The sequence below is a fragment of the Oenanthe melanoleuca genome, chromosome 7 (assembly GCF_029582105.1).
Source record: "Oenanthe melanoleuca isolate GR-GAL-2019-014 chromosome 7, OMel1.0, whole genome shotgun sequence".
Lineage (NCBI taxonomy): Eukaryota > Metazoa > Chordata > Aves > Passeriformes > Muscicapidae > Oenanthe > Oenanthe melanoleuca.
This window is the reverse complement of record NC_079341.1, coordinates 33,200,930-33,222,177: the sequence shown is the minus strand read 5'-3', so window position 1 is coordinate 33,222,177 and position 21,248 is coordinate 33,200,930. Positions and strand designations below refer to the sequence as shown.

Genomic DNA, 21,248 nt, shown 5'->3' with positions numbered 1-21,248 from the left:
AAGCTACAGCTGAAGCTGGTTTGGTAATTAAAAACTGTTTTAATAAAACGCAACCCTGCTTACTTCTAGTAGAAAACCCCCAGCCTTCCTGGGAGAATACCAGCAATCAGTTACAAAGGAATATTATTTGCTAGTGTTATTCTTGTGAATAAGTAATACAAAAATTCATAAAAGGCTCAAATGTATTAATAGTTCTATTGAAGATTATATACTGTAGGCTGCATAAACAGAAAATGCAAAAATTCATTAGTTATTAAGTGCTTGTGTGCTTTTACAACCCTCAGCAAGCCAGCGTCCTTGTTATTTCAGAGAAATAAATGTAGCGTTCCGTTTCGAGGCAAGAATCAAATGACATTTTTGTGCAACAACCTTGTTTATCTGACATTTTTTAGTAGATTTGCATACATATTTTTATATCCTTCAGAGGAAGCAATGTCTAGCTAGTTGCTGACTGCCTAAAACCTGTAGAGATGCCTGAGCAAATGAAGTTGAAATTTCTACATCTTAATTAATAAAGGTAACAGCCAAAACAAATACATACCAATCTGTCAATTGCATTTTTGATAGCGTGGAACCAATCCAATATGATAAAGTCGATATCCGACTGGAGGAGGAACTCATTTCCTGACACTGTCGTGATCTGGGGAGGGCATGGGCACAGGCAGGTGAGTAAAGCACACACCAGACAGATGATTTTCCTTTATTTTCCCTCCCATTCCCCCCAAATGCTTGTCCTTTTTGCTGAGATTTGTCTGCTGGAATGCTGAGTTACCGAGAGTTCTGAACCTCTGTCTGAAAACTGTTTTGAATATGTCACAACAAACGAGATATTGTCTCAGCAATGCAACCACCAGGCACAAATAGTGCAGAAATAATGGGTGTGTGACAAAAGTTAAGAAAAGCCAGGAAACTCAGTGTAACAAGACACAGTTCAAGTGAAATCAAAACACCCTGAAAAGAAGTGAATGCTTCATAAAAATTATTTCCTGTCGTTTGCAATTTCCATTTCTATTTTACTGGTATTGGTTTTTGTATCTGGCACCTTCATTCTTGAATTTGGACATTTATTATTTACCTGTGATTCTGCAGCCCACTTCCAAACATTTTGGTAAAGTGAAAAATATCACTCTTTCACATTAAAAAAAAAATTATCATCAAAGATGGCTGCAGCAGAGTAATTAGGAGCCCATTTATCATGAAAAAAAAATCCCCAGTTTGTCTGAATAGAAGTCGATTTACATTTTTGACCCACTCACTGGGAATATTTATCAAAAGAATATTCAATCCCCTGATAACGCTGTTTCACTGCCTAACCTAATATTTGGTTGAAATATGTATGTATATGCTGTTGGTCTGAACTTTTGTAAACCACTGGGATTATAATGATACATAATCTTTTATTTTATATACAAATATATATATATATGTATGTATATATGTATGTATGAATGTATTTCACCAGGTACTTCACACAACAGGTTGAAGCAAGCATTTCACAGATGGCAAAACTGAGGCCCAGAGCTGTGCAGTGCTTCATCCCAGGATTATTCCACAGATTCCTGGTGTGCCTGGCCATGGAACATCATCTGGGCACAACAACTTCCTGTGTTTGCAGACAAGTCAAGCAAGGGCTACATCACCAGCACATTTTGGAAGGGGCAGGAGCTCGTTCTGCCCATGCTCCAAAAACGCTCAGCTTCTGCCAGCTCTAGAACCAAAATTTTATTCTTATTTTGCTGTTTTTAAGAGCTGCTTGTGCAAAATTTGGTGGTATCTACACATGGAAATAGAACACTTGAGTCTCGGTGTTTAGTTTGAATGTTGGAATGTTCACTGGAACATGGGATTACTCAGCACCAAAACCTTTTCAGGTATTTTTAGGGGAATGGCTGAGCATAATAGACAATAAGGATTTCCTTCTGACCAAACTTGGGAAAATGCAAAGCAAAGCTGTTACAACCTGGCACAGTTTAATTACATAAATACACTGACATAAAGTGCTGCTGTTTCCCTGCATCTCCCCCATGTCAAGGATTTTCACTAAAGCAAAAAAGAAACAGCAGATCCTCACCAGCCTGGGTACCCCCAGCATGTTCCTTGAAACTGAAATAATACCAGGAAAAAGAAAACCCAAACCAAAAAACAACAGCCTAATGTCGCATTAATTGTCCTATAACCCTCCCTTTATTGAGGAAATGCCTGTAAGGAAGGTTTCCAAAGTCATCAGCATTAAGGAAAATCCCGTCAGTGCAGCTCCAGCGGAGACATCCTGTGGGAGTGCTGCTGAGAATGTGGGAATGGTCCCCTGGTGTGGGCTCGGGGCTGCCCGGCTGCAGATGTTCATCCCATCCCTCTGCACCCATCGGGAGCCACTCCAGGCACCCAGTGCCCTCCAAGCACCAGGGAGAGTTATTCATGGGGGAAATCTCAGTTCCCTCATTAACCCACGGCCACGTCGTTAATCACCACTCGCACGCTCACCCTGTCCTTCACCAAAAGGAAACAAAAAGCCCAAATTCAGCTTAAGGTGAGCAGTACAAAGAGCTGACCTCCACTTCTGTGCCCAGCTCACATGGCAAGGTTTGGGTTCAAAATATATGATATATCACAATTTATTAATGTATACGTGCAGATATGAATTAGACTAAACACAGGCAACAATTCAATCTAATGCCTCTCTCCCAGTATAAACAAATCATTATTAAAATTATGAAATGGAATAACATTTTCAAAGTAAGAGCAACATATGTAATTAAATTTACTGTATTTTGAAGGCTTAAAAAGGACACAACATAGTTCAGCCTTCCGTTCAGTAAATTCAGGCTTTATTAAAATACAAGTATTCAGCACTGCATAAATATTTGCACTGTATGATATGCAAAAGAGATACTCCATTGCTAACAAGACCAAAGCAAAATACATGTTGAAAGTTTCTTTGTCTTGAATGTGTTATTTTGATAATCATATATTATCAGTGTTTTATGAGCAAATCTGTAAAAACAGATCATAGAATGCAGGAAAGAGAATTCCTTTAAAATATACTTTCTGTAAGATATAGTTCAAGTCCTTTTCTTTCTTTCCTCAGACTAATCTTCGGAGTAACAAGACAGTTTCAAGAAGACTGCTACTGCTCTCTACAGTTTAAATGCATCCACTCCTTAATTACAGTCAGTAATTGACTTTGTTCTGCTCCATTCCAGTCATTCACAGGCAAGCAGTTCCAAAGGCTTTGGCTGGTAAATCCCATTTAATGTGCAGGTTTTCTATCCCACTTTTATATATTACCTCCTTAGGATTTCTGATAAATGACTCTTGGAAAGGATTGCTAAACCATATTTGTACTTTGAACAATCAAATTTTCAACACCCTTGGGAAAAGACATCAGTAAAGAATGCTGTTTTTGACTAAACCTTGTGATTGAACAATTTATGATCACAGCCCTAAATGATGTATAACTAACAACAAGCAGAAATTGTTCAATATTAAGGCCTGTTAACACACCGTCCCCGTGTCAGGCACTGCTGAAATAAACAGAGGAGCTGGGGAAACAAATGAAAGACAAATCTGGGGTGGAAAAAAAATAAAATGAAGTGCTCTATCCAGAGCTGCCAGACTCCATTGTGCCAGGTACTTCACTTATTTAAATACTCCCAAAATCCCTCTCTCTGTGCCATTATTTTTGCAAAGGCTATGCTCTAGAATTAGCACTACCTTACCAGGCAGAATGCTGCTGCTGCTGTCAGCAATAAACACCCAAAATGAGGACTGATAACTGGCATTAACCCTCTGGTTTGCCATGCTCTTCAGGTTGGGGATGGGAGAGCCAGGGTGCCTGAATTCCCTCAGATTGCTACAGCACCACAGAAAAAAAAAAAAAAAAAATTACTTCAAAGGCTGAATCCACTCAGTTTTGCAGCAAGCTGTAGCACAGCCCTGCTGTTAAGCATTGATCCTCAGAAAATATCATCTCACCACAGGTAAACGTGTGCTAAATTCAATGCACTGCTGGGCTGCCAACACAGTGTGGGAAGTGGGGAGGGAGGCAGGTGTGAAACACTTCCTGATATTCTATTTGTGGCTTATTAAGTGTTTCTCTTGCCACCTTATAAAGCTGCAAATGGAGGGTTGAGCTTCTTTTGCATGTCACCATAATGATGCACCAAGGTGGTGTTCAATGAGATCCTATGTTATTAAACAGAAATGTACCTTTCAGCTCCACAAAATACAGGACAGTGTGTCTAATTAATGCCATTATAGTTTTATAATATACAAATCTACCTTGGAGGCTACCCAGGATCAATAGTTTTTAAAAAAATGTTATGAATTATGTAGTTTTCCTGTGCTAGGTTGTGCTGTGGGACATGCTACTGTGTCAAATCCTCACACTTCACTCTTCAGAGCTTGTCTCACAGACTTTCCTTTCACAGTGTATCCATGCCAATGGAAAACAGGAGGTAAAAGAGCCATGGAAGAAGATCAGGGTCTTCTGTCCATGGTTTTCCTGCAAAGTTTGGTTTGGGGACTATGGCACCACTGTGAAAAACACCTCCTTCCTGGTATCCCTCTAGCTCTTTACCATTATACAGATGTTCTTGCATTTATTTTAGCTGCAGAACAGGGATAGAGGCAATTCCAGCAATCCTACTGATTGCCACTCTATGGAGATATGGGAAAGGGTGATAAATTCACACAGCAAAACAAAAATCCAAACCCCTCTTATTGATTCACCCACTTCAAAGTGTACTTATACATCTCTGGTGGCCACAACTATTATTTGCAGTGATTAACTATTTTCAGACAATGCCAAGAACAAAACCTTAATACAGGAAGTGAGGAATTCTGTGGGGAAGGAGAAATGCAGCAAAACAATTTAGTGTGTACTGTGCAACAAGAAAAAGGGAACAGAGTGAGCAGCCTGAGTGTATGGCTCATGTATAGCTCATCTATGAACACCAAAAAAACATGTCACAGCTCTTAATTCAGCCAAATACTGAACAAACCAATGTTCAACTCCCCCTGAAACTGGAACATCCAGAAAAACTGCTGGACTCTCGAGGTGAAGTTTCATATAACCAATTCCAATGGTTCAGTGTTGGATTATTGGCTGCTTTTGGACCGTGGAAACTTCAGCAGTTGCTAATCCAGTGCAAGATTCAGTGCAGAAAACAGAAATTTTTATGCCACCTGGGACTCACACAGCTTGTGGTGAACACTAAGTGATTTAAACTTGGATTGACAGATACCTCTGCGTGCAGAAATTCAATAAAATGTGTTCCTCTTGTTGCACTGTGCATTGGGATTGCTGCCCTTGATATGTGTAGGAAAAAAAGGAAATGTGAGTTGCTGGAGCATTGCTAGCTCCAAAGTTAACACTCTTCCCCCTTCCCACTGCTCCCTTCATCTCACCTTGCTCTCTCACAAAGTGGTGGATTTTTTTCTGATCATGTTAATCAACCTGATTCCTCATAATGAAGAAAAATCTGGATTTTTCTCTCTGTTTTCCTAAGAGATTTTTTCAGGATGGGCTCTATCCATGAAACTCAGGACACCCCATTTGCCACCAGCATGGCACCACCAGGGCTGGGCCAGGGAAGTTGTGAAGAGAGTCAAGAAGAAACAAAAAAGAAAAATAAAAGAAAAAAAAAAAAAAAAAAAAAAGGATATTGGGAATTTTCTATTTCTAAATATTCATTTAAAAATCATTACAGTATAATAACAATTTAGAATAAATGCATAAAGCCTGGATATTCTGTGTCCACACCCCCAGTAGAAGTAGAATTAATTAAAGTTGGGAGACACTATGCTCCTTAGTGGTTTAATTAGCTGGATTTGAATTAAAGTGGGACAGAGCCATGCAAGTTTTTAAAAACATGTCAAAAGTCTAACTGCATTTCTGGAGGTTGATCTTAAATTCTTTCTTTTTCTTAAATCCAGTCTCTTGGTCATGTTTATGCTGAATGAGTGAGCAGCCGAGAGGATAAATAAAATATCTCTCTGTGCTGTACCATAGTGAGCTGAGTCTAATATTAAAAAATGGAAACAAAAGAAAACAAAAGGCTCAGTCTCGAGCTGGGCTGTATTGTACAGCATCCATTCCATGAGCCAGCCTATCAAACAGAGGTAGTCATGGTTATGCTGATAGTTAAATTTCTTAAAGGACTCTAAGATGTTTATGACTACCAAAGAAATTTCATTATCAAGCAGATTGTCTGTCTCATGTTACAGTCTGGCTTCACCCATCTCGCAGTCCTTTGGATGTCGAGCAAAGTTAACATTGAAGTGATGGGGAAATATCAGCTTGAGAGAAAAGGTCTTCAACCAATCTTTCAAAAAAAATGATATTTGTTAAAAAATTTGGTGAGAAAGTATCTGCCTTGTGTTCCCAATGTTGCTAGATGTTAAGTAAATATATGCTGATTGCAAAAAAGTTGCTTTGGCAACTCTCTTATTAAAATGCATTTGTAACCCCCATCTGTCATGAAAGTTTTGAAAAGTTTGTTTACTTTGGAGAGCCGCCTTATCCAGGGTTACCCCGGCATACAATGATAGCAGTCTTCAGAAGTTGTGTGAGGAACAAGCCACTAGGGATCCATTTTTGTTTTAATTGGCACACACAAACACTTTTCTGGTCTGTCAAAAAGATCAAGCTAATATGCATGGCGGGTGTTATATTCTCAGCTTTTGGGAGCAGTAAAGCTCCCTTTATTTAAGTAATTTAAATGATAGACTGCAAAAACTTTGCAAGTCAGAAAAATGTTTTATACTTTCTTTGGGAATATTTGTTTTAGGCAACAGAAAATGTTCTACATATCTAAAGATGTTGAACCTTATGTTTTAATTACCCTGTTTTTTTCTGATTCTGTAAAAATGACTGTGAAAACTAAGGATTGCAAAGAGGCAACAAACAGATCCTGTGTTTTCACAACTTCTGCAATATTACAATTTGTAAGACTGAATACTGCCAGATGTTTATAGGTCCTAAATTGTGTTGCCTTGTGGTGTGACTGCTTTGCACATCCACTCTCTGGAAACCTTTGTGGGGTCATCATATCAATGCAACCTCCTCATATACAGTGAGTTGTTTCCTAGTGAAAATACACTGATGCTGGCATGATACACATCAAAGACTCCAAAATTAATTGAGTTGTCTTAGATTTGGGGATCAAACTTACAAGAAACAATAAATTTCAAAATAAAACTATATCGTACCAGTAGAAATGAAAAAACTTTTTTCATGGTAAATTTCTGAGATTGAATCCTTCAACATAATTTAGCAATAAAACAACTAACTCTGTGATGGTTAAGAGGGAAAAAATTTTAAACCTAAAGTTTCCCTTTTTCTGTGCCATAAACTCATATTAAATGCCAGTTTCCCTTGAAAAATTGCATTAATACTAATTAGGTGAGAATCTTCTCTCTGCATTATGAGATAAAAATTTTCCATTCCTTCCTGGCTGTGACAAATATCAGATGCAGAAGAAATGATTTTTATCACTTGTAAGGGAAATATTGAACCAAGAGGAGGTCACAATTGAAGCTCATCAAGCTCTGAGAGAACAAAACTCCTTATTGGATTGAAGTGGAGCTGGGGCTGGGGGTCCAAGAGCTTCTCTAGAGGGAAGGGAAGGAAAGAGCCAGGGGCACTGGGATGCTTTCACTGATTTCTAGGAACAACTTCTCATTCTCCTTTCTCCACCCACCAGTCCAAGTCTGGCTTTTTGCTGCCTTGGAGGAGTGTGAGAAGAAAGAACATGATGTTTGAGCAAAGGAAAAGGTAAGAAAGAGCAAATAATCTGTGTTAAACATCCAGGGAACATCCTGGGAAGTATTTCCTGCTGATCTGCTACACTGGTAATACACCCCGTGAGAGACAGTTGGAATACAGGGATCAGCCTCTGAAAAACAGGGGTTTCCTTCAGAGGATAAAGAGCAAGAAGGGAAATGTGAGACAGGCAGCAGATGACCCTCCTGGATGTCAGCCACTTGTGTGCAGCCTGCCGTGTCCCCCCTGCCCATGCTGCCCTCTGCTCCAGCCCCACGGACACTCTGCCCACGGAGCAGGAGGGATGGAATTCTGACAGCCTTTAAGCCAAACTCGGAGGACATGGGAGTCACCAGACTGGGGAAGAGAGAAAGAATCACCCCCACAACTGATAAAAGCAAGAGATAATAATTAAGACACAATTCAGTCGTGTCTGTGCATAGTGGGAAGTCAGGGAATAGACAATTGCACATTTTGTCCATGGATGAAGACTGAAGGCAGTACATGAATACCTACTGCAAGCTACTTTTCTCCTTGGGGTAATATTTTACTGTTATTGCCTTTGCAATCTGAAGCCATATATTACACAGCCACACACAGAGATATTGGCAATGGTTTCTCAGAGAAGTCCTGTCTTTCTCCGCTTTACCAGCTGGACAATACCTAGTGATGAATGGTTCTCCTGTCCAATTTTATATGCATGTTATAACACTTTATGATCTATGTGAGTGAGACTCAACGTGATAAGTCCTTGTAACAAACAAAAATATCAAAGGGAGAATGAACGGTCTGCTTTCAGCACAGGCGAAGATATATATTTAAAATATATCTGTGCTGGGTGTAAAGATTTCATTTTGTTGACTCTTATTTTAGCCAAAAATTTATTCATCAGTAGCAGAGCATTTCACAGCTACATTATTTGCAGGAAGAAGCCAGTACTGGCTCTTAGTATTTCATTTGCTGGTACATATCTCCTATTAATGAATGCTGAGATTGCACAATAAGGAAAAAGAGATGTTGCTATAAGTGTCTTTATACTTATAGTAACGTATTTGGCTGTGATTATAAGTGTTTGTAAAACTTTCAAGAATCGTTCCTTGTCTACTTACACTAATGAGAACACCTGTTAAGTTTAGAGCTGCACAGGCTTATTTGCATTGAATTCAGGTTTTTGCATACTGTACATCACTTTTTGAAACAATTAGATGTTTACAGAGAAATATAGCTAAAAGAAGAAGAGCAGCTTGAATGCCCTCCAGCCCAAGTCAACGCTAATCCTGGTTTGTGTGAAAAGCAGAAACCTGCTGAATTATAATACTGACACAAATTCAGTGAGCAGTGAACAAAAGTGTACCTGCAAATCCTCTGATAGCAGATGTTTCTTGTGGGGATTGCTACCTGCTGTTGAATAAAGCATCTCTTAGAGATGAAACAGCACTACTGAATGGGATTTTCATTGTTTATTTACCATTTTCTTTTCATTCTGATAGCTCCTTTTCTCTCTCGTTTTTGTTTTCTTTTTTTTTCCTGATGAATCAAAACCTGTGTACTGAGCATGTAGAACATGTGGTCATTTTCCAAAATAGCTGCATATATAATTTTACTAACTTGCCAAAAGCCAATACAGAAACACAAGATTCCTCCTACTGCTTGAGATCCAAAACACCATTTCTACAGCAGAGGGTTTTGTGGCCTGGGGCAAGGAGGCAGGAGGTCCCTTTCTATAAAAACAGGTCTGCTGAAGGGTAAGTGCACTATCCTGCTGTGACACGGCCATGCCAGCTATTGTTTAATAACAAAGTACAACATCAAAGTTGGTCCATGGTCTGTACATGCACTCCACCAGCTGTGTCAAGTTCCTGAGAGGTGCAGGCAGGAAAATATACTGGTTATTATCTCCCCTTGCATGCAGGAGCAAACAATGCAGAACATCTTGGGTTTGCCTCTTTCCATCTTTATTTCTATGTAAGTATCAGGAAAAGCTAAGCAGGATGAAAGATGTTTTGAATAAGGCTATTGCATCCATTCAAGAAAACAAACAATTCCAACTACAACAACTGGGAAGATTTCTGTTTTAAAAAGTTGTTAATAAAAATTATGCTGATGAAATTTAGGACAAAGCTGGATGAATTTTGTAACCTAACTAAATTTCAGTTTCTGAGGAGTCATAATCTAGTTAGAGAGCTTTAATAGGTAATACATTACTGAGTACAGAAGAATATGGATATTTCAAAACACAAAATCCTTGAATGGTATGGGTTTGAAGGGAGATTAGAATCATTCCATTCCAAATCCCCTGCTATGAGCTGGGACACCTTCCACTAGGCATCCAGCCTGGTCCTGAACACTTCCAGGGATGGGATATCAATAGAATTCCCAAAAAACAAGTAGTTTTTGATTATGAATTAGTAGATTACGATTATGAAGACACCAGTAGATTATGAAACTCTCTTACCCAGTTCTGATATTTATTTCATCTGAGAATGATGTCATGGATATGTCATGACATATGGAGACAGTTTAATTCAAAGCATAATATCATCTAACTTTTAAAATTAGAGATTCCTGTATTCTGAAAAAAAATAAAAAGTATCTTTTTATGTCTCCAAATCTTTGTAATAGTCTCAGACCAGTTTTCAAGTGTTGGAGGTTCCTTGGATTTTTTATTTGGACATTCTGGAACTACACTGACAGCACTGGAACTGCACTGGCCTTTAATTTATCAGCTGCTCTATGTGGTGCTGTAGTAATGACAGCAGGTTACTCAAAATGTTTTTTAAAAATATCACATAACCAAAATATTAAATCTCTCTCCACAATAGGTGTCTAAGGGGAGCTTTTCTAGGAAGGGGGAATATAACTCAGAACTCAGGGAATTTCTTACAATAACTGATTTTGGTCAGCCAGAGGTCATTGGGTGAAAAATTACAGAAACATTTGACTGTTTAGCTCACAAGCAAGAGAATGTACTTGGATTAATTCTATAATTTTAAGAAATACAGTGAAACTAGGGAAAAAAACCATAAGAAACACATACCTCCTCTCTAGGTCTGAGTTTCTGGTATGCACTGGGCTATACCAAACACCAAATATTAAAAGCAAATAAATTATTTTTTAAATCTCTACAGTCTTTGCAAGTATCAGATTTTTTTTTAATCAAGTAGGCATTTCTCATATATTAGAACATGATTTACACTTTGACATCTGTCAGTCAAGCTTCTGGCTATCACACTGGACAATCTGGAGGGGCACATCACAATGTGATGTGGCATGCAGAAAATCTGAAAAACTCCACTTTTCCAAAATAAAAATCACATCTTCTAATTTTAAATAGAGAGAAGGATTGCAAAATATTTGGCCATCAAGACTGTAAAGATTGAGGTTGGGTAATCAATAATGCTTGTGGTTGAATTACCCACTGATAACAAGTAATTTCCTGCTATCCTTGAGGGGAATTGGGAAGTGGATTTGGAGAATTTGGCAGACTCTCTCTCTTTTCTAAATATGCTGCGTCTAAAAGCCTGATATTCTTTTCTAGTGCAAGCTTTGGGATGATGCAGTGTAGGAGAATGCAGGTTTGGGATGACAGCTCATTCAGGAACTTTGGGATCTAAATATAAGGGAATCTAAAAATACACAAAACTGTCAGGACCAGGAATGGCTGGATATTTGGGGTTCAGCTCCTCCGTGTCATAATCACGAGGCCATATTTATCTGAATCCCTCCAACACCATTATTTTTGCCCCGTATCTTGTCATTAATAAACGCACAGTACACATGGTAAGAGAATGGAGTGGTTTAAAACACATTATGGTCTCCTTGTCGAAAGAAGCAACCCAAATTGCACACCCAGAAGGGTCATAACCAGGGCATCTCCCCACAGGCCCCTGACTCACCTGTTCCTTGCCCTCCTCCCCAAGCTGCAAGAAATTCTGGGTGCACTATCATTGCCCCCAAACTTAGCAGCACATGACAACTCAGAAGAACATCCAGCCAGTAACATGGACCTTAAACTGCGAGGCAAAAGAGAAAGTCTGATGGAAACTGGAATTTAAGACCTGAGTTTCTACAAGTGTTGTGTTTCCCTGTCTTATAATCCATGGCCTAACCCTTGCACCGTTCTACTGCCACTCAGATAATAAAGAATGCTATCAGATTCTTGGTTCTGACAAAGGAAACCCATGAGCTACTTCCCAGACATTTGGGGTACTAACTCATTAAACCAGAGCTGGGGGAGCTGACTCTATTACTCGTGTCTATGAGCAGAGACATGTGAGTGAGTTTGAACTATAAACAGAACCAATTACATTAACATTTCCCAACGCTTTCAAGATTCAGACTAGAAGCTTTTATTTGTTTCACAAAAACCGTGATCTGCTATGCTAATAAGTCTAAAAATTGATTAAAAGAAAAACATTCAAAGCAGAACCTGGCAGTAGAGCTTCTTATGTGCTTCCCTTTCATCTGCTGGAGCACAGTAGCCCTGATTCAGCAAGGTACTTCATTAAGCAATAGGCAACGTGCAGAATCTGAGTGCTTGAGCTGTTTGCAGTCACAAGAGTGAAATGAGCAAATCAGCCCGAGCGAAAAATAGCAGAAAAGTTATATTTATTCACAGAGCGAATATTTCAGGGAACAAAAGATATGTTAGTGACAGTCAGTAAGAGCTGCATGTAAATTAACAGCAGAACCACAAGCAACAAAGTTAGCTGTCATTTGTAAGCCTAACAGCAAAAGAAAGCTGCACCTTCCAGCCCAACTGAGAGGAGACAATACCTCATCAAGGAATTAGAGGGGGAAAAAAACCCCAAAAAATAATTACAAAAAAACTCCACCACCTATTGGTTTCTTCATTAATAGGGGCAAACCCACACTAGTAACCTTATATATCTACTTGGAGAACACAGTTCCAGGAAAGACGTGATTTTTTTTCAGCTTTGGCTATATTACTAAAAATCACAGCCAGATTACCTTGAAAATAATGAGGCAAAAATAATAACTTGATAAGAAATTGTACCTATTTTTCAGCTAAACTCTTATTGCCAACAGTCCCCACAACTCACTCTTTCCTTTCTGAGAACAGATGAACTGATTCTCTATCACAGCCAAGCTCATAATGTCTGAGATTAACTAGAAGTCACTCACTTAGAGAATGACCTTACGAAGAATTAAGCCATAAATTAGATACTGCTAGAACTTGAGAAATAAAAGAAGAAAAAAACTGCTGAGAGTTTTTAGGTGTTGAGAAATTCAATTATACCATTTCATCTCTTATTGAAATGCAAACCCACAGGCTGAAAGCACAGCCATAGCTAAACAAGGTAGTGAGAAATCCTGAAATAGGTGAATATTTATCCAACCCCTCACTAAACAAAGAAGGAGCACAGATAATGTTATTTGGAAAGCTGTTTTATCGACGGCGGGAACAGGATCTCAGTTTCACGCTTAGCTCCGAACGATAACTCATTCCCGGTTCTCGCTGCTTTTGCTCGATGACGGGTCATTCACCTCACTACTGTCATGCTTTACAAAAATTAGCAAATGAATCTAGAGCAGATCCTATGTTTGAACTTGCTCATTTGCCTCCATGCTCTATTTCCTACTGGAAACCCGTTTGCTGCATCACAGGACCAACTTCACAGCCGACACGGAGCAAAAGAGCCGGAGAACCTTGTGAATTTTCCCAATGTATCAGACTTACAGAAACACCTGTGCTAAATAACTTTGTGCTGAGCTACTGTGAAAAGCTGCAGTGTTAAATAGCAATCACAGTTTCTGATTTTTCACTGAGCTGGTTACTCTTCTGCTAGAGTCCTCTGAGCTGTCATGTGGGGCGTGAATGGTCCCCATTTTAATCTGATTGCCTTTCTCGTTATTTAAATTGTTAAAGTCATAAATTTCTTTATTTATCTTGAAGTATCATTATGTCAATACAATGGGAGTTGAGCAGCAGCTGATAAAGTTGAAAAAAATCTGTTTATAAATGCCTTTCATTTCTGAATTGAAGCTGTTCATTCACTGACTACTCTAAGATAAGAGTGGTTGCGGAAAATATGAGGATTTGATTGGATACAAGTTTAAAAATATTATTTCTCTTAAAAATATCCCAAATACAGTATGTAAAGATACGAGTACTTTAAAATTAAATAAATTTAAAAAGTTGCTGCTGACCCATCCCTTATTAAGGACTGCGACATTTGTGTAAGGCGCAGCTCTGATTTCCATTTTACAAGGAAATAATGTCCTTAAATCTATGCAAGCACTTAAAAAAGATGCATTTGCATGGATACAGGGCTCATTATAGGCATTAAGTGTGTTAATGATTAGATGGAAAACTTGTTCAAACAAATCATGGACTCTAGTACTGAAGATCTGAGAGATACCTGGAAGCAGGTAGGGAAAGTTGCAAATAGGTTTATTCATGGAATATCTCACCTGGTGCTTCCAAAAGTGATAAATAGCAGCAGTCCCAGGTCTGGGAGCAAATATCAAATACCTGCACATCCCTTCACACCTCAGGTGGAGAGGAAGGTAAAGGTGACACTGTGCTGTGACAAGACAAAAAAAAGGATTCACTTGTCATATCTTAAACCCCTTCACATGTGTTTGCTGCCTACACAAACTGCTCTGCAGTTCTTGAGTTGTGAGAAAAGTCCAGGAAAATAGGAACTGAGCTGTTGCTAATATTGATTTATCTTTAGTGACATCTCCATCACCATGAGTGGAGACTGGAGATATGTGGAGATGCTCCACTCAAGCTGGAGTGAACCTAAACCAGCCAAAACCTTTGGAAGCTGGGAGAGAGAAAAAAAAAAAAAAAAAAAAAAAAAAAAAAAAGTTGCGAAAAATTTACCACTGCTGCTTTCAACCAAAATTTTAAGCAATATCTGAATTTCCCCAGGCTCCAGGCAAGCGTGCACAGCTCATGGTATTTAAATGAAGCTCCCACAACATTTTGTGGCAACACGGTATTTTGTGGGAGCGAATGCAAAACACAGCAGCAGCACCACTGTAAACTTTGAAACGTTTCAGAGAATATCAAGCCCCAACTGCGCTGCCAATATAGTTTTAAGTGCAACCTAGCGAGTTAAATTATGCAAGCAACCGTTTCTCACACAAGTAGTTCCAATGGTTTCAGACAAGGGCGATATCTGCCATCAAAAGAGGACGCTCAAAAAGTATAATAAAGAGTATTTTCCAGTGCAAAGGAGGTTACAACACCCAGACTTATGTTTAGGTAGGTTTGCCTGTGCTCTCACGATTCTCATTTCCTACACGAACTGTGTTTCAAATCTATAATTCATATAAAGTGAGAATTTCAGTGTTTTTCTTTCACTAAACAGCCTATTGTGAATGGCTCCAGGACAACTCCCCCAGCCAGGTAATTTAAACTGCAGAAAAGATAGGCAGAGACGTTATTTTCTACAAGGTCCCAAGGTGGCTTTCAATTCAGAAAAACAATTGACTGATGTTTCTCTGTTTGCTGCCAGGAAGCTCTATGTAGTATTTCTAGAGCTTTTTCTCTACTCTACCCAACATGTGGGCTCAGTGTCAAGCTGTGAGTTTGTAAATCTTTTTCAGCACTTACCAGAGCTCAACATGAATTATGGTATTGCCAAATCTGCTTTATGCAGCTTTTTTTACATGAGAAGAAAATGTACGATTTTATGGTCAAAAAGAAACATTGACATGCTTGCAATGGGAAAATCAGTCAGTTGGGATTAAACCCCAGGAAAAAATATTTCCCCCCCCAGCCCTGCTTCTTTACTGCCTTCAGACTTGGGAAACTTCTGGGCTATTGAGCTTTGCTTGGTACACGTGGTTTTTCTCTGTACCTTGATTAACTATGTTAGCTAAGATTTTATTAACTAAAACTTTATTAACTAAGCTTTTATTAACTTAATGCCTATTGGAAAAAATCCCTGCTAGTTTTGTAGATGATTCACCCTAAAACATGTGCTATTTTTTAATAAAATACCTTCCTTTTTGTTGAGGAACACTTAGCCCAGGAGGTAAATCAGCCCTTTTGTTGAGGGCTAATAAACTTTGTGCGTGTGCATGTGTGCGCGTGTCTGAGTGACTTAATACCATTATAATAATATTATATGGCAGGCAAAAATATAATGAAAATGATAATTTGCCAAAAAGATTTAAAAAACACTGAGGTGTTACCTATCAAAAGTTCTCCTTCTGTCTATGATACAGCACAGATTGCAATCGTGACAGTAAATCTGGTGCTATTGTTAATGCCATGGCACTTTGGTTTTTGGCTTGCTTCAGTCCAATCTGTGACATGCTTGTGAATATCTTTCTTCTGTTCTGTCTGTATGGCATATGGATTTCTGGGATACAACGTCAGACCTATCCACATAACAAGTGTTCAGAGCACCTTATCATTTTAAAAAGCCAATTACTCAAAAAGACAAATGTGAAATGTTTCACATTTAATGATGAGCAAATCTGCAAAACAAATGCAATTTTGCTTCATTTGAAAAAGTTTAGTTTAACTGTAAATATTGCAATGGAGTCCCTAGCAATACACACCACGGGTAGGGACAGGCTCATTTTATGCATATTGTACATCATCACTGTCACTTAAATCTGCAAGATTTTCCATGCTAAGTTGTTTTAAATAAATAGAAAGAAATGAGATACAAAAGAGTGAAATATATGCTTCTGAATAGACTGTAAAAATGTCACTGCTAGCACTGAGCATTGGACACTTAAAAAAAAAATATTTTGAAAGTCTCTCCCAAAAAAACGAAAACTGCATATGTCTACAGAGGTAAAGGTCAGTAATGAAACAATTAACAGCAAAAATACCAATCCATTTTTTAGAAATATTTGTCAATATATAAAGAATGTTTTGTACTGCACAGAAGTGCTCAATTAATCCTGCTTTAGTGGCCGTATGTCAGATTCCCAGACTGAAATGATGTCAGCTGAAGAACTTAAACACACACAGGTTCAAAAGCAACATTGTGCATAGACTTCAGGACGGCAGAAATTGCTGCTTTTTGCTACAGTACTAATACAGCTCATGATTCAATTAAATTCTTAAAAATGTGCACAACATACATGCTGGACCACTGCTTTCAAAATACAGTGCAGTAGATTATTTTTTTGAAAACAAGCTATAGGTGTATAAATTTGCCTCCATGTCTGAAAAATCTATAGCCACACACAGACCTGCCAGTGCTACAGATAATTTAATGCTTGTCAGTTATCCAAATTATAGGTACTGGGCACCAGGGAAGAAATTAAAATGGTTATTGTTAATATTGGACCATATTGGGCTAATAGGCAGGGAGAACAGTGATATCAGTGGGAGTATTTGACTCAGCAAGGCAAATGGATTTATGTACAATATTTAAAATACATGGGAAACACATAAACAGATTTTTAATATTGGAAATTTTTGTGAGTAATTTGATTTTTTTAAACCCCTTGCACTAAACTGAGAACATTAGTAACAAAATACTATAGAACATGGGGAAACTGAATGCAGCTGGCACTGGTAATTTTAGAAGAAACTAATCTTGATATTTATAACATCATGTAGCAAGCAGAACAGTTTTACCCGGCTGGGAATGTTGAAATACAAAAAATTTCACCTTTCAGCTATTGTGCTTTAGTTCTACTGTACTAGAAAAAAAAATCAGAAATCAGCTGTTGCAGTGCAAATATTAAGAAAGTTTATTATGATATATAGCCATGGAGATACCTTTTTTTAACTGCCTATATATGTATTGTATTGTTATATTAAATTTTTGTAATACAGCTCAGGGACTTTATATGTACAGCTGAAAAATCAGTTCATAAATTCCATTTAGAAAGCCAGAAAATATGCTGAGCTACAACATTAGATAAGAACCTTGTTTTAAGTACATTCCTTTTAGTGTTTTTTTAAGCTTTTGATTTAGGTTTTGATGTTTTTACCTGTAGAATGCCAGATATAATGAACAAATAACTAAAACATAAAAAAGGGTATTTCTCCCTTAATCCTGTAAATAGCTGTAATAAAAATTTCCCCAAATATTTTTTGCTATTGCTGCACATGAATGAGCATAAGTGTACAAATAAACCTGTAAGAGAATGTAATTGAGCTCACAATTTCATTATAATATTTAGTTTCTATGATTTTGGATTGTAAGGGGAAAATAAACATCCATAAAACATAACACACCAAGCCACTTCATAAATTAAGCTGTATAATGTATTTAAATCCAAGTGACTTACATCCGAGGTTATTTTTTACCAGTATCTTTAATGTTCAGGAGTAATGGAGCCAGAGGAATAGATGATTTTAAAATGTAGGACTTTACTAAGTGCAGAGATGTGAATTTGCAGGGAGCTGTGCAGGCTTTTAGCCTGCTTTTATAGTACGTGTTTTTGTTTTTCTGCTTCTCCCTTGCACACCCACTCACCAACTTCAGTGCTGCGCTGCAGATTTGAATGAAGTGAAAAGCTCAATGGGTAATTGTCAAAATACTTTCATTTCTCCCACTTTCACACGAGAACCAAATAAAGCCAGGAGAGTCTCCCGCTTCCCACAAACACCCAGAAATCGGCAGCATTCCACCTGGAGCTACCAAAGAGCACAGCTGAACCTCCCAGATCACAATCTCCCTTTTTTTTTTTTTTTTTTTTTAAATCACAGAAATACACCTTGAAAGCAAACGCATTTCTCTCGAGTTTCGGGAGCCGATATCAAAACTGCGCACCACCTAGCTCATGCAAAAATCTGTTTATACACGTTCTCTCTCTCCCTCCCGGTATTACAGAAAAGAAATGTCAGTAATAATCAAGCGAGGGTGCTGAATTAAAATCTGAAATCGCTAACAAACCGATCTGTACAAAAGTGTCAGTGTTAAGATTTCCAGACTGGGGGCTGTGCGACAGAACGAGGAGCTCAGACAGAAGAAAACAGCTCTCCACTCCAGTACTTTCACCCCGTTAATCTCACATGTGCTTTGCCACGGATTTCTTGCTATTTTATTTTTAACCTCTGCTACCTTGTGGAAAGTGGGCTATTCTGAGGGTGCTCGCAAGCAAAGCTCTGATTTTACAGATGGATGCAAAGCACTGTTAAATGAGAGCTTTAAGAAGGACTTTTTCAATTTACTTTGAGCTTAAGCTGAAGTGGTTTAATCACAGCTTGTACACATCTTCTTAAAAATTGTTCTAAGGCAGGGGAGAAGTAATAATCATGTAGAAAATCATCGTGACAGCTGCTGGCTCCCATGATCCCATTTACACTTTTAACATCACTAATGAAAACCTATCTGGGCAATACCTGTGTCAGAGAGGTGTCAGGTGGTCATTTGGCACAAGAGAATAGAAAGGAATCAGAGCAGCATTTTGAAAATTACTCACTTTTTTTTTTTTTTTTCTTATGTGTAGAGGGGTTGGTGGGGGATTTTTTTGGTTCTTTTTTTTCTTTCTTTTTTTTTTTTTTTTTTTTTTTTTTGCACCTGTTATTCTAAAATTTCTTTCAGTTACATTTCAAAACACTACAGTTGGGATCTCCTTGCCAACCTGAGATGGCATAAGCCTGGGTAACAGAACAAAATGTGAGAAGGTCCTTCTGTCTTTAACGCCTGTTCACCAATGAATCAGCCTCCAATTAATCTGTTTCTTCAGTAGGAGTTTAATAAAAGTCAAGCACACACATGTTCAGTCTTGTTTAGTATTAAAGCTGTGTTAACATTATCTGCCTAGCCAGGTCAAAAATCTTATATAATTAAATGCCAGAAACCATTTCAGAATTTTAAGGGCTTTACAATTTTCTGTAAGTAATTGATTATGCAAGGCAAGGTAGCTTAAATTTAAAACAGGATAGTGATGAGTGTGATGTCACTTTTCATTACATATTTCAGAAAAGTTAGTTTCATGGCCAAAGTACACTTAAAATCCTACTTATTAGATTTACCATTCTGCATTTTTGTGAACTAGGGAAAAAAAAAATTAAAAATCAGCAATACATATTTCCTTTCTGAATCATGAAGTAGAAACTGAGTAGCTTTAGCATATCTTGAATTTCCACACTGTCAGGCAGCCTATCCCTAAAATCACAGACTAGGTTTTGCCCTACTCAGCTGTGCATCTGACTTGACTTGGAAAAGCAATGTACTATAATGCCAATATTATACTGCATTGCCTCCTGGTGAAGTGAACCATAAAAAGAGTTAAAAACCAGAGTCTTGAGTCAGAACACACCTATGGCCCAACACAGGAAAATAATTTCCTTGGAGATATGTGAGGAAAGTCTAATTTCCAAATAAATACAAGCTCTCTATACTGATTAAAGTTTTGCTTCTCACCATTTAAGCATGGCTGTGATTTCTGACTGACAAAAAGAAAAGGCTGAGGGAGAAATAAAAGCAGGGAAAAAAATCCCCAACATATTAACGGCAAACATGTTGCTGTGAAAGTGTGGAGCACGTCTCTAACTCTGTCCATAAAATCCACTCTTCATATCCCAGTTAGCAGCACTGAAGACACTGATTCCAAAGAAAGTTACAAGCAATTTAGTTCCTGCTGCCACCAAATGTTCAGCACAAAATTTGTTCCAGGCACTGTGCAGCATCCTCAGTCCTCTTGCAGTCACTTTCTGTGCCCAAGAGCAGAGAGGTGGTCCAAGCTTTTCCCCTGCTCCATCTCCCTTTGAAAGCTTCCCCTTTCCCCTTTTCCCTTCCTACAGCTGAAAACCAGATGCACTTCAGAGCTCTCCATGCATCCCTCCATTGTCCCCAGCCCCAAACAGTGGAACACTCTGATGACATAATGCAATGCATAATATAGATGACAACTTACAGCCACATGGAGACAAAGGAGGAATCGGAAAAATCTTAAGAATAAAAGTTCAAAGAAGGACTTAGCTCAAGACAACAATAATTCCAAGTACAAGGACGAAGAAAAATATGAAAAATTGAACTTATGTGTTTAAATAGAACGTCTTGTAACCTTAAGTTAAGCATCATCATTAGTTTTGAAGCATAGTAAAAGTACAGGGGAAAAAAAGGGTTAAAAATGAATCTGAGGCACATGAAAGAAGGGGAAACAAAACAAAACAAAAAAGCTATTAAAAATAGAGCTACAGAAAACTAGGGATGCTTATAGCAACGGAGGACAGCCAGCTTTGGATAAACAAAGACAATTTTGGAAGTGGCAGAGTAAAAATAGGTCAGTACTACATATAAGTAGAAATTAATATGATGGAAATGGTTTAACAAGCCAATATACTGTGCTCTGTACAGTGCCACGATCATTAAGCTGGTGAATGGGTGCTAATGTGGTAGGAGGAAAGCAATGCATAAAAAGTCAAATCAATACAGCAAGAACACACCAGCACGAGAGCAGAAATAAAGACAATCTAAACCAACAGTGCTCTTACTACAGCTGCTCTATAAAATAAAACTGATCAATATACAGGTAACAGAACAAGCAGTGCAGTCACAGTGGACTGAAATACAGGCCAGTATCA

General features: G+C 38.1%; 1 protein-coding gene across 2 annotated transcripts in view; it reads right to left on the bottom strand.

Moving 5' to 3' along the window:
• The window catches only part of ARHGAP15 (Rho GTPase activating protein 15), a 320,905-nt gene that overhangs the window by 158,444 nt on the left and 141,213 nt on the right, over window positions 1-21,248 (bottom strand). For both annotated transcript variants that reach the window (XM_056495920.1, XM_056495919.1), the window contains one exon: window positions 542-640. In XM_056495920.1, the coding sequence (XP_056351895.1) occupies window positions 542-640 (99 nt within the window). The remainder of the gene's footprint in view (window positions 1-541; window positions 641-21,248) is intronic.